The sequence below is a fragment of the Hyla sarda genome, chromosome 7 (assembly GCF_029499605.1).
Source record: "Hyla sarda isolate aHylSar1 chromosome 7, aHylSar1.hap1, whole genome shotgun sequence".
In the NCBI taxonomy this organism is placed as follows: Eukaryota; Metazoa; Chordata; class Amphibia; order Anura; family Hylidae; genus Hyla; species Hyla sarda.
This window is the reverse complement of record NC_079195.1, coordinates 137833676-137846126: the sequence shown is the minus strand read 5'-3', so window position 1 is coordinate 137846126 and position 12451 is coordinate 137833676. Positions and strand designations below refer to the sequence as shown.

At 38.3% G+C, this 12451-nt stretch overlaps 1 protein-coding gene across 4 annotated transcripts in view; it reads right to left on the bottom strand.

Annotated features, from left to right (window-relative positions):
* LDB3 (LIM domain binding 3) overlaps positions 1-12451 on the bottom strand; it is a 201262-nt gene that overhangs the window by 85732 nt on the left and 103079 nt on the right. Inside the window, exons 5-6 of one of the 4 annotated variants that reach the window (XM_056530805.1) lie at positions 6076-6098; positions 2606-2809 (exon numbers count right to left, since the gene is read on the bottom strand). The exons of the other annotated variants lie outside the window; for them this stretch is intronic. Of the exons in view, the coding sequence (XP_056386780.1) occupies positions 2606-2809; positions 6076-6098 (227 nt within the window). The remainder of the gene's footprint in view (positions 1-2605; positions 2810-6075; positions 6099-12451) is intronic. 4 annotated transcript variants of the gene reach the window in all.

Here is a 12451-nt window from a genome sequence, read left to right as displayed (position 1 = left end):
CACAGGATCTGTACCTATTTCTGCAGTCAGTTTACTATAGCTATGGTATTTGTTTACGATATCATGTTTCTTGTCTTTTTGCATATTCAGCTTGTCTGCAGGCCCTATTTAAGTGGTTCTAAAGGGTATATTTTATGAGTATGCAAGGACTATTTCTGCTTCTGGACTTGGCATGGAGCATCTATTGACTTTATCTATTAGAAAATCTTCCATTCATTTCTCAAAAGATACAAAGAAAATAACTATATCTACCTTATAAAGATAAGCTTTACCTAAACTTTACATTTGTGATACACAAACTTAGTTTGTTTTTTTCTCTCTGTAGTAGTCCTTGGTGGCCACATGGGGGCAGCGATTAGCTATTTTTATCCAACCGGGTGTGGAGCTCCTTGCTGTGTTACTGTTCTTTGTCGTTTACAATGGCAATAATTTCAAGAAAGTTATTTTATTTTATACTACAGTATCTTCTAAGTATATGGATATATTCAGCCATTTACTCTCAGTTCAGTATTTTATTTATCATGCACAGCATCACTTGTTACAGTTGGAAATACTGTATATCTGTCAGAATTCATGGGGGAAGAAAAGTTGTTAACTGTTATAAAATAATGAGTTATAGTCTGATTTATGATGGCGTCCTGCAGCTTTCCTAGAAGCAGAACAGAAGGTAAAATCTGCAATTGACAGACAATAAGCAAACTTGCATTTCTGAGGAAAAGATTTTATATTGATGCAGCACAGTAAGTACAACGCTTTTCGTATGTCTAACGAGTTGGAGTTTTTTTTTTTTATGTACAATGTCTTAAAGAGGACCTGTTTTCATTCCTGACATGTCTGTTTTACGGGTTGGTTCACACTGCACTTTTTTTTCATACATGTTTTATACACTTGAAAAATACAAATGGTTAATGGATGGTATGAACACATGCTGCTGTTTGACATACAGCAGAATCTGTTTCCCATAGATTTATATTCTTAAAAAAGCAAAAAAATTTATAAAACCAAAAAATAACATTGCAATGTATACTTTTTTGGGGGTACACAATAGCATAGTTGACTACATTCTTGCATACAGCAAAATTAAATGAACTGAAATGGAAACAGTAAAACAAATACCGTTTTTAAAGGGGTATTCCATGAAATACATTTTTTTTTTATATCAACTGGCTCCAGAAAGTTAAACAGATTTGGAAACAACTTGTAATTATGTGTCAATTTTAATCCTTCCAGTACTTATCAGCTGCTGAAGTTGAGTTGTTCTTTTCTGTCTGACCACAGTGCTCTCTGCTGACACTTCGGTCTGTCTCAGGAACTGTCCAGAGCAGGAGAGGTTTGCTATGGGGATTTGCTGCTACTCTGGACAGTTCCTGAGACAGACAGAGGTGTCAGCAGAGAGCACTGAAAAGAGCAGACAGAAAAGAAAAACTCAACTTCAGCAGCTGATAACTACTGGAAGGATTATATTTTAATACAAGTAATTTACAAATCTGTTTAACTTTCTGGAGCCAGTTGATATGAAAATAAATGTTTTTTCATGGAATACCCCTTTAAGGTAACAGCTCTGGAGTTTTTTTGTTTTGTTTTGTTCCTGTTATTACTGTTGGAAATTATAAAAATGATTGAATTACTTGACAACTGGGTGTTATAAGTCAACAGGGTGTGTTGGTAGTGGTACATGCTCTGCCATTGTCCAGTCTAGTGTTTCCCAAGCAGGGTGCCTCCAGCTGTGGCAAAACTACAATTCCCAGCATGCCCGGACAGCCAAAGGCTGTCCGGGCATGCTGGGAGTTGTAGTCTTTCCACAGCTGGAAGCACCCTGCTTGGAAAAGACTGGTCTAGTCAGTGCTGACAGTGTCATCATTAGGACACACCCCATTGACAAGGAATGGCACTACCCAGTTGTCAGTGTACTGTATGCAAGTTGCACTATGAAAGGATGCTCCAGAATGATTATTTTATGCAGAATACAAGCATGTACTAAACCAGACATGCCAGGAGAGCCGACAGGTCCTCTTCTTAATACTAGATAGGCTAGACTGTTCTCTACTTCTGCAGGAGGCATTTGGGTTGCAAAGGGTTACTTTTGCATGACTTGAGACGCATTGCAGTGGTGTGAAGGATTTAACTACTCACATTGGCAAGACAAAGCAAGTCTATATGATGAATGAATTTGGACCGCTCATGGTTTGGAGCAGCTGATCTCATTGGCAACCTGGGTCTAACTGGTTTTGCCAAGATCTCATATTACATTGTAGTAAATATATTCACTGACATGATGTTAAAATTGGCAGCATTTTTCTTAGAATCCCTTACTGGTGTAGCAGATCTATGATAAAAATATATAGCAGGTTTACCTGAAATTCGATGGAAAACATCCAAAGTTATAATGAGCTGCACCTGACAACCTGAGCTCAGCTGCATTAACAAACTTTGCTCTGCTGTACCAGTAGTAGAACCCTGTATGCCACCATTAGCATTTCATATATAGCATCATCTGAATAGTTTTTTTTAGTACAACGCAACCAGATAAACTGTAGGAAAGAAATTGTGATGGTGCCGGTGCTTACTTTATTCCCCATGCAATAGAGTGTCGTAGATTGCTTACCCCGTAAGATCACTGCCTCTGGCCTGTGCTTGACCTGCAATAGCATCCATAATGGCATCCTGGGAATACATGCTGATTGGGGTGTTATATTGGGCGTGAATAATAGTAGCTTTGCCTCCAGGACCCTTCACCTCAATGGGCTTGTGGGTGGACAGGGCTGAGTCCTTCAAGACACTGGGGTTGAATCTTTCCACAAACTCAGGACTGATAAAAGGTGAAGGAAGTTGTGAATGGTGCAAAAGAGAAGGAGAATAAAAAGGTGATTGTGACCAAGGTTAGGTAGAGATAGATTTAATGATAGAGTTCTTGGATCTTACAAGGTTAGGTCAGATGTCGTAAGGGTTAATGCATGCAATAATGGTACATAAACCACACCGAGTAAGTTCAGAATTGTATTAAAAACGATGATAGAAATATATAAAATACATCACTTCATACATCACAGCGGTCTTCAAGCAATAAATAAAAATAGGATACCTCATTCCTTGTACTTGAAGAGCATAGTCGCTCTCATTGCCATGATCATTCGCAAAAGAGCATTTGGTTGACATGGGAGAATATCATCATTTATACATGGAATTCTCCTCTAAGACTTTCTTATAACATTTCACTGACTGGTTTCCACAAGATAATAGCTTGATTCCCCTTTGTTACAATAATCAGTGAATAGTTAAGGCTGTGTTCACACGGCGGAATGTCAGGACACAACATTTCTGGGCGGATATTCTGCAGGCTGAAGGTGCTAGCAGAACATGCCGGTGCTAGGACTACTCGGCAATGCACCGTCTCCATAGATAGCAATGCAATACCGACCAGATTCTGCAGAACAAATTGACATGTAAATTCTTTCCACGAAGTCCGGAATCAGATTCCGCCATGTGCATGGAGCAGCAGAATCCCATTAAAAATAATCCTACATCTGCTTGGAAATTCTGCCATGTGAACATATCCTAAGAATTAACCCCTATTCACAGAATAGGAGATAACAAGCTGATCAGTGGGGGTCCGACTGCTGGGACCACTACAGACCCTAAGAATGGAGGAAAATTGTCCCCTGATTGAATGGAGTGCCGCAGGCTCTCTATTTATTCACTAGGGGCTTCCTGTGGATAGGTGATACATACATGAGGTGAGTTGGGAATACTGCCGTCCATGAATACATATTTGTTTTTACTTATCTTCAGCCTAGGACCATACGACATACAGTTTGGCAGTTCTGAATATATTTAAATATACAGGTTGAATATGATTAAAGCGAAAATCTGGTGAAGGCACTTTTAAGACTATATCACACTAATACTAAGATTACAGTCTGCTGGTGGGTCTAAGAAGAAAATCTGACTGTCCGCTAAAAAGGTCAATTTACTATTGTTATTATTATTAGTAGGAATTTAATGCTCTTGCATGGAAATCATTATTACCTTTTGGAAACCAATGCTCAGCAAATGCAATATGATCACAAATTGTGAAACACCATTAGTTGCCTGATAAATTGTCATTTTGTGTAGAAACTATTAACCCCTTATTATTTTTACACAGAATAAAGTGCATAGTCTACTCAGTGGAAAATAAGACTTCATGTCCTTTTAACTTCATGGAGATGTAACAGATTATTGAAAGGATAAATATTTATACTTGTAAAGGAAACTTCTATTAACACCATTAGTACATGTGTAAAGTGATCTAGGCTACACCTCCCCTTCCTTCCCAGAAAATGCCAGGCTTTAGACTGTGGAACACTTTAACTATTACAGTATTCAGCCAATTAAGCTATGCCCAGTTTGTTGTGGTCTTTGTCAATTTTACTATTTTAGCACATTGCCACATTGATTCACAGAAGTCGTCATTCTTGTTACAGCAGAAGATGGCTGTATGCTGTTTGTTAGATTAGATGCAGTAGTAAACTGAGATTCAAAAGCACAATATTGGTTTCTAGTGCCAAGAACATATTTAACAGAAAAGGGTTCTCCATTGATAAGGTCAATTGAATAAACAGGAAGATTTGTTTAATGTTTCGGTTCTGTGTCTGCATTTATCATCTATAAACGTGCTTGATGTAGATACATATAGCAAACAGAAAGGGCAGTGCACCTCATAGGGTGACACTGTATACTTTCGTTAAGGTGCTCATAGTAAACAAAAGGAGGGTGCTCACCTTTTAGGGTTGTATAAGACCACAACACCTATAAATTCCTTAAATGGGCACTCTCATTAAAACTAATTTTTGCTATTGCACTCCTTATGGTAAATAAAAAATATTTCTAATATACTTTGTTTTAAAAAAATGAAGTTTTCTATGTTTTATTTGTGCTCAAAAAAGCTCAAGAGCACATTCCCTCCCTCCATCTCATACACAGACTTTGGACCGAAGCCCAAACACAGGAAGTGCAGCCTAGAGTGCTTAGGGGTGTGTGTCCAGCCTCATCCAATCATAGCTCTTCTCACACTTAACTGCAATATGCTGTTGGTTGGACCCCCCCCCCCTTAGCACTCCAGGCTGCACTTCCTGTGTTTAGGATTCGGTCCAAAGTCTGTGTATGAGATGAGGGGAAATGTGCTCCTGAGCTTTTTTAAGCACAAATAAAACATAGAAAACTTCATTTTTTTTAAACAAAGTATGTTAGAAATATTTTATATTGAACATAGGGAGTGCAATAGCAAAAAAATTTTTTATGAAAGTCACCATTTAATGACCCAATAGCCCTTGTGTAATCCATGGAGGGAGTTGCAGCCTCAATGGGCAAAGACGCCAGATCCCACTCGCAGGTTGGTAAAAAAGATTACATGATATCCACTATGTCAAAAGAAATACCTGGAAGCTGCTCTGGATACCCTCAGGATAAGGAAACCTTCAATACCAGAGTTGGGGTGCTTCTAAAGTTCTTTATTGTCTTTCAAAACAAATTTTGAAAGTATTCTGAGGGTTTTTAGTGCAGCTTCCAGGTATTCTTTGCCATTGTAGGTATTCTGCACTTAATTTAGAGACACAGAATCCAGAATCCAGTCTGGGGATTGGCTTGGGACACAGAGTATGCTCCAACCTTACTGATATTATACTGGAGTACCCCTTGGAATATTCTATGAATTGTCTACATTGAGTGAAACCTCTAAAAAAAGACCACCCCTTTTTGGGAAGATCATCCCTCTGTCTAGACCAGATTACCTATAAGAGATATCTGTGCCTTCATATGCCATGCCTGCCAGCCATCATCCTTGGGGCCACTCCCCTGGATGACCATTTTTAATACAATTTTGGGTGCTCTTCTTATAGAGGTTTCTCTCTATTTTTGTAATAAAATGGATATTGTTTTTATTTTTATTTTTTTTATATGAAATATATACCAAATCTTTGGAAGCATGCTATAGGAAACATGACCTCCTGTATTCTAAACACCACATGTACATGCTGACCAAAGGAACATGCCACACAAGCACACAAAGCTAAATGAAAGAAACACTCTTATACTAACTTGGTAACACTGTTGGCTATGACCTGTAGAGGCAAAGAAGAAATATAAAGTACACAGAAGAAAAAAAAAGAAAGAAAAAAAATTGTTATATTTGTACCGCTAATACAGTGAATCTTTTACTCTCTATTGACTGTATGGCCTCCAGATTGTTCCCATTGATGTAAGGTTTCCTTGCTTTACATTGCTCTAGGAAGACTATTTGTATTAATTGGATTCTTTAGACAAATTGTTTTCATATCGTGAGATTCCCAACCACAGACCCACTTCTTCAGCAGCTGTTATCAGAGGTTGTGCTAGTGGTTATTGGTCTTATTTTTTGAGAAATTATGACTTTAGCTGCTCATGCACTATAGCTGTCAGCTGGACTCTTCTTTGGCTGACCATCATGCTTTTTGGCTCCCCCCCCCCCCCCCCCCCCACAGACATGCTACTCTATGCAGTAAAAATTGTATGGTGTTGTATGCCATCCTGTTGTATGCCAAAAGTTTTGTAAGTGGCAGTTTTGTAAGTTTTGCAAGTTATCCTTAAAGTTATTTACAATTAGAAAAACAGGGTTGGTCTCTTCCAAAACGAGTGCAGAACTGTTTACAGGTTGTGTGCGGTACTGGAAATCAACCCAATTCACTTGTGGTGTAATACCATAACCCATAAACAGTTATGGAATTGTTTCTTGAAGAAAATGTCATTGTTTTTCTATTCCTGGATAACACCTATAAATTGGATGATCTGTAAATACATAAGGTGCTCCTGAACCACATCTGTACAGGTTATGTATAAGCCTCAAAAGATTCAACACATAGGCCCTGATTTACTAAGAGTGGAGTGTAGTTTTCTTTTGTGGGTTTCAATTCTCTACAATTATTTTCCACAGTATTTACTAAGGTTTTCTTACATTTTGCACTTTTCCCTATATTTTCCTTTTTTTTTTACACATTCTCTGATCTGTAGGGTATTCCTCAGCTCAAATCCACCACATTTTTTGTAGAAACCTTAGTAAATATGTCGTTTTTATAAGAAAATCTTGGGGACACGCCCCATTTTAGGTGGCCAGAATGGGGAGAAAGAGTTGCAGTGGCTTGCACTCTGCTGGACCTGGCCTATCCATACATTAATGAAGTTGTTTTAACACATGGTTGCTTTTATGGATGATCGTTTATTTAAATGATTACTGTGTAATATTGCATTTGCCCTGTAGTGGCCACGTTAGCAGAAATGCATGGCTAGCTTCAACATCCTCCAAAAATAGCAGATGATTAAAGTTGGCCATACATCTTCACCAGCTGTCTCTCCCATTTCCATTTTATATATGAACACTTGGCTCATTTAACTGTTCTAAATGGAGAGAAACAGGGGGTAGTGGGGGCTAAGCCTCTGTAAGACTCTCGTGGCATCAGTCTTATAAGCAGTAGAAAGTAAGCATGCTCGATCCTTCTTGTCCCCAACTTCATCTATTAGGGAGAGTCAGGAGGCCACTATTCAAATTGGAGAGTTATCTGGTCCTGCCTAAACCATTTTATTTTTCAATTTTCCACAAAAAATGTGTGGAGGCCTTAATACCCTAGATTCATCAAAAAGAAGAAAAAAAGGTGTCTTCACAATTTATATCTGTTCATGTATTTAAGCAGGTTTACTTTTACTGTAAAAACATAGTTAACCTTATACTTGGTATGCTTGATAATAATAATAATGACACTATCCCCCCCCCAAAAAAAAATACTACTTCTTGAGTGGCTCTAGTATATTGTAAAGGCCTCATACTTATGTTTAAGTACTCTTGGAATAATCATGGACTTCATATATGTAATATATCCAGCTTGGCACAGTTTCAAGATTCAATAAAACTGTAGTCATCTGCTTCTTTTAGTGGCCACCTTATTTTAGCAATATTTCTTCCATTCAATGCAAGCCTATGGAATCTCGTCACTAAAATGATTGCCAAGTGACACTAAGTAGCAGCCATTACATTTTCTAAACATGTGGAAGATCAAAATGCTTTAGCGTGGCTCTGAATGTAAATGCACAACATGACTGTCTTTCCATAGTATGGGCTAACATCCAGCATTAAAGTGATCACATTGTGTGGTAGCAGTTAACAGAAAGACCCTTGACCTTAACCAAAGCTTACACACTCTTCATAACCATCCACAAATAGAAGAGTAAAACAAATGTATTACTAAAATACTGCTCTGAGTAATAGACAGAAAATGTGAGGATTACTTCTTTATCCTGTGAGACTTATGAAGGTTTCAAGGCTGCTGGCTAAATGTGAAAAGTATTTTTGAGAGGCATTTCCCTCAAGCACGTTGTATGTTATGATAATCCCCAGTGTTCCAGGGCAATAATTCTGTGTCACCTGGTATTACTATACTTTATCCCTGTACAGTATATAAAAAGATAAAACCTGGTTCATTGGATGGATGTAAAACTGATAACTGCTACTTATCAGTAACTTATTGCTAAAGGGGTAGGAATATATGAAGATTAGAGTAAAAACTGTTTTACAAGGACACTTAAAGGGGTACTCCACCCCTAAACATCTCATCCCATATCCAAAGGAAATGGGATAAGATGTCTGGTCGCAGGGAGTCCGGCTTCTGGCCATTAAATAGAGGCACAACATATCTGCACCCCTGTGATATAGTCCTAACCAATGTGCACAGCACTAAAAAGCATTCAGCATGAAACACATCCCCACATATTCACTGTACAGTGTAATATAGGACATAGACAATGCAGAAATGGCTGTTCCCTTGGAATTAGTGCTCTAGCATGCTATAAGTAGACATCCCTAGACAGGCCATATTAATCATAGTAATACTGTATCAAGTTATGTTTCCCATTTAGTCATCCAGTCGAGTGTTTTGTTATCACATTCCTATAGGAAACTATGCTAAGCTGTAGAATGAGTGAATATGGAAAGAAATGTTGTGTGAAGGCAGTGTGTGATGAGAGACGCTGAGGCACAGATATCAATTCATTTCCACCAGTTTTTCTGGCTAATGAAAAGGAAATAGGAACATGATATAGTGTTATTACAATACTACAATACTGATAAATGTGCAACGCGGTGTTTAGACTTATGTACAGTACTGTATGTAGAAACTAGAAGGCAAGATGAGTTTTCTGAATAATAAGAACACTAGTTTTATCTTAAAGTGCACAACTTCTGACATGTCAAAGTTGTGATTGTTGGGGTCCGGCAGCTGAGACCCCCATGATCGATAGAATGAAAGGACAAAAGCGCTATGAGTCTTTACGCAATATGTTCTGAGTATAGCCAAGCAGAAACAAAGGGACACAGCACTCAAGACAGAACTTCTGTCCCTTTGTTGTAGCAATCTGTGGGGGTCTCAGCAGCTTGACCCCTACCAGTCACAACTTCTGACAGCTCTGTTATGAAGCTCAATCACAGTGTCCATTTTTGACAAGAAAATTTAAGCTTGATGGTCTGTTGCACAATGGACACCAATAGATTCCGACGGATCTTGTTGCTAAAATGGAGTCAGTCTGGTTTTCATCTGGTCTCCATTTATTTGCAGAAATTGAGCGCAAAAAATAACTGCTTGCAGTATCTATTCCTCTGCTCCGGTTTTACAGTTTGAATGGATTCTGTGAATACAATGCATATGTGCACTTAGCCTAAGATGTTAGGATCCTTTAAGTTCTGCAAGTTATTAGATGCAGGGCCTCCTGCACATCCCACAGCCTACTGGATTGAGATCTGAGGAATTTTGAAAGGCAAATTCACACCTAGAACATGTGAAGTTCCTCTAACGATCCCTGAACATTTTATGCAGAGTGGCAGGGGTACATTATCCTGTTGGAAAAGGTCACTGGTAATAAAGAATACCATAGTTATGTAGGGGTGTATTTGGTCTAAATAATATATATTTAATGGGTACCTCAAATATGTTGTAGGTGGCAGGATCCAATCTCTGTGTTGTGGTGCCAAAGCAAACAGTATATGGAGTTGCTGAAGTGACATAGTCTTCTATTGAAAGCTGATTTGCTGGAGTTTGGAGATGGGATTCTGCCACTCCCCTCAAATGAGAGATACCCTTTAAGTAGGGGGTATGTGTCATCAAGTATCATCATTTGAATGCAACGTTTTCTTATGCTCGTCTACTCTAGGCATATACTGTATAGTAAATTTATTGGCTTTTGCCAGTCATAGATTGGCACAGCATAGTCGTAGAGAATTCACAGAATAGTGCCAGTACAGGATGCTCAAGTTCTTTTAAACACATGCAGTGTTGTACAGATTACACATTTTAGAAGGGTACCACTCTCTTTATCAGATCATATCTCAACTTAAAGGGGTATTCTGGCCTTAGACATCGTATCCCCTATTGAAAGTATAGGGGATAAGATATATGATCATGGGAGTCCTGACGCTAGGACCCCCGCAATCTCCGTGCAGCACCTGGCATTCTGTGTCGGGTGCTGCTCCAGAGACGTTACGTTATGCCCCCTCCATTCATGTCTATGCGAACTAGAAAATATGGGAATGGCTAAAACTTGCAGGATGAAAAACTTGGGCAACAGTTCCCCAATTCTGTTGTAATTACAATGGATGTGTACATAGTAACATAATGGCCCTTATTTACTAAGAGTGGAGTGTAGGTTTCTTTGTGGGTTTTAATTCCCTACAATTTATTTTCCACGGTATTTACTAAGGTTTCCCTACATTTTCCACTTTCCCTACATTTTGCTTTTTTTATACATGCTCTGATCTGTAGGGTTTTCCTCAGCTCAAATCCACCACATTTTATGTGAAAACCTTAGAAAATATGTTGGGTTTTTGTGAAAATGTCGGGAACATGCCCCTTTTTGGAGACCACGCCCCCTTTCCCCAGAGGCCACTTCCCTTTTTCAGGTTTTCTTAGCAAAATGGAGAGTTAGTCTGGGTTTTTTCAATTCTGGTGCAAATTCTGGCGCACAATCTGGCGCACAACCCGACAAAACATGTCAAGTTTGCAAAACTAAACGAGGGCCAATAAGTACGGTTAAAAAAAAAAACACATGGGCAACAAGTTCAACCAAGGAGGTGAAGGGAAGGGGTATGGCTGGATGTTATTTTTTTCAAGGAATGTATCTAAATCTGCTTTGTAAAAGGTTTAAAAAGTATTCTTGAAGCAGATATTGTACACTGTTTACATGAGTGTTTAATATTTAAATTGTTCACATATTTTTTGTCTTTTTCTGTATTTATATGCCCATTCTTGTTGTTTTATATATGTGTTTTATCTCCAGGTTTTATACTCCTATTTGGGGAAATGTATCAAATCCTGTGCAGAGGAAAAGTTGCCCAGTTGCCCGTGGCAACCAATCAGATTTCTTCTTTCATTTTTAACAAGGCCTCTGCAAAATGAAGGAAGCAATCTGATTGGTTGCTATGGGCAACCTGGTAACTTTTCCTCTGCACAGGTATTGATAAATCTCCCCCATTGTTTTTTTTCCCATCAAAGGGGTAACTATTTCCCTTTAATCTTTGACCTTTGCATACTGTATGAAGGATATCCCTATAATGATTCTTTTAGCATTTTCTTACTCCATGATTAGTGTACAAAGGCCATAATGTTTTCATTGTGATCAGAATGTGAACTTCAGCATTGCGCATTGTTTCTAATCAGAGAGGGCAGCCCATATATCATCCATTTTGCCTTGTTCTGGATCAGACCAGACAGCTTTATCTTTGGTCTCCATGTATATCAATGAGCTTTGAGTGGCCATGACTGCTGGTTTACTTTTTGTCTTTCCTTAGACAAATTTTTGTAGGTGCTAACACCCACAAGGCCTGCTGTTTTGGAAATGCCCTTACTCAGCCTTCTAGTCGTCATAACTTGACCATTGTCAACGTTTTATACATCAACTTAAGAAACTAATTATGCACTTAGTGCCTAATCTATCTATCCTAATGTATTCTAATTATTATTTTCTCCTCCACCTGTTAGTAATTTTTATTTTACGGTAATAGTTGAAAAAAAATCTATCTATCTATCTATCTATCTATTTATATATATATATATATATATATATATAACATTTTATCCAACATATATATATATATATATATATATATCCAATATATTGCAGCACTACTCAACCAATGTGTAGTAAATGTGTAGTAAATGGGTGCCAGCATCCCAGATCCGATCCCTATCCACTTATATAAGTGCAGCTACACAATGGTGCAGCCTCTGTTTGCTGCCATAGCATTGTATATAAATACTTGAGTACATGGCTTGTTGGTGCTCCCTTTTCCAGGACCCACCACCCACTGCACATGGCCTGCCCAACCACAGCTATCCTAGTCTTGTCTATCTTAATTTACCTGTTTTTATATGTTTTTTGTGTGCTTATTTTCTTCATCTTA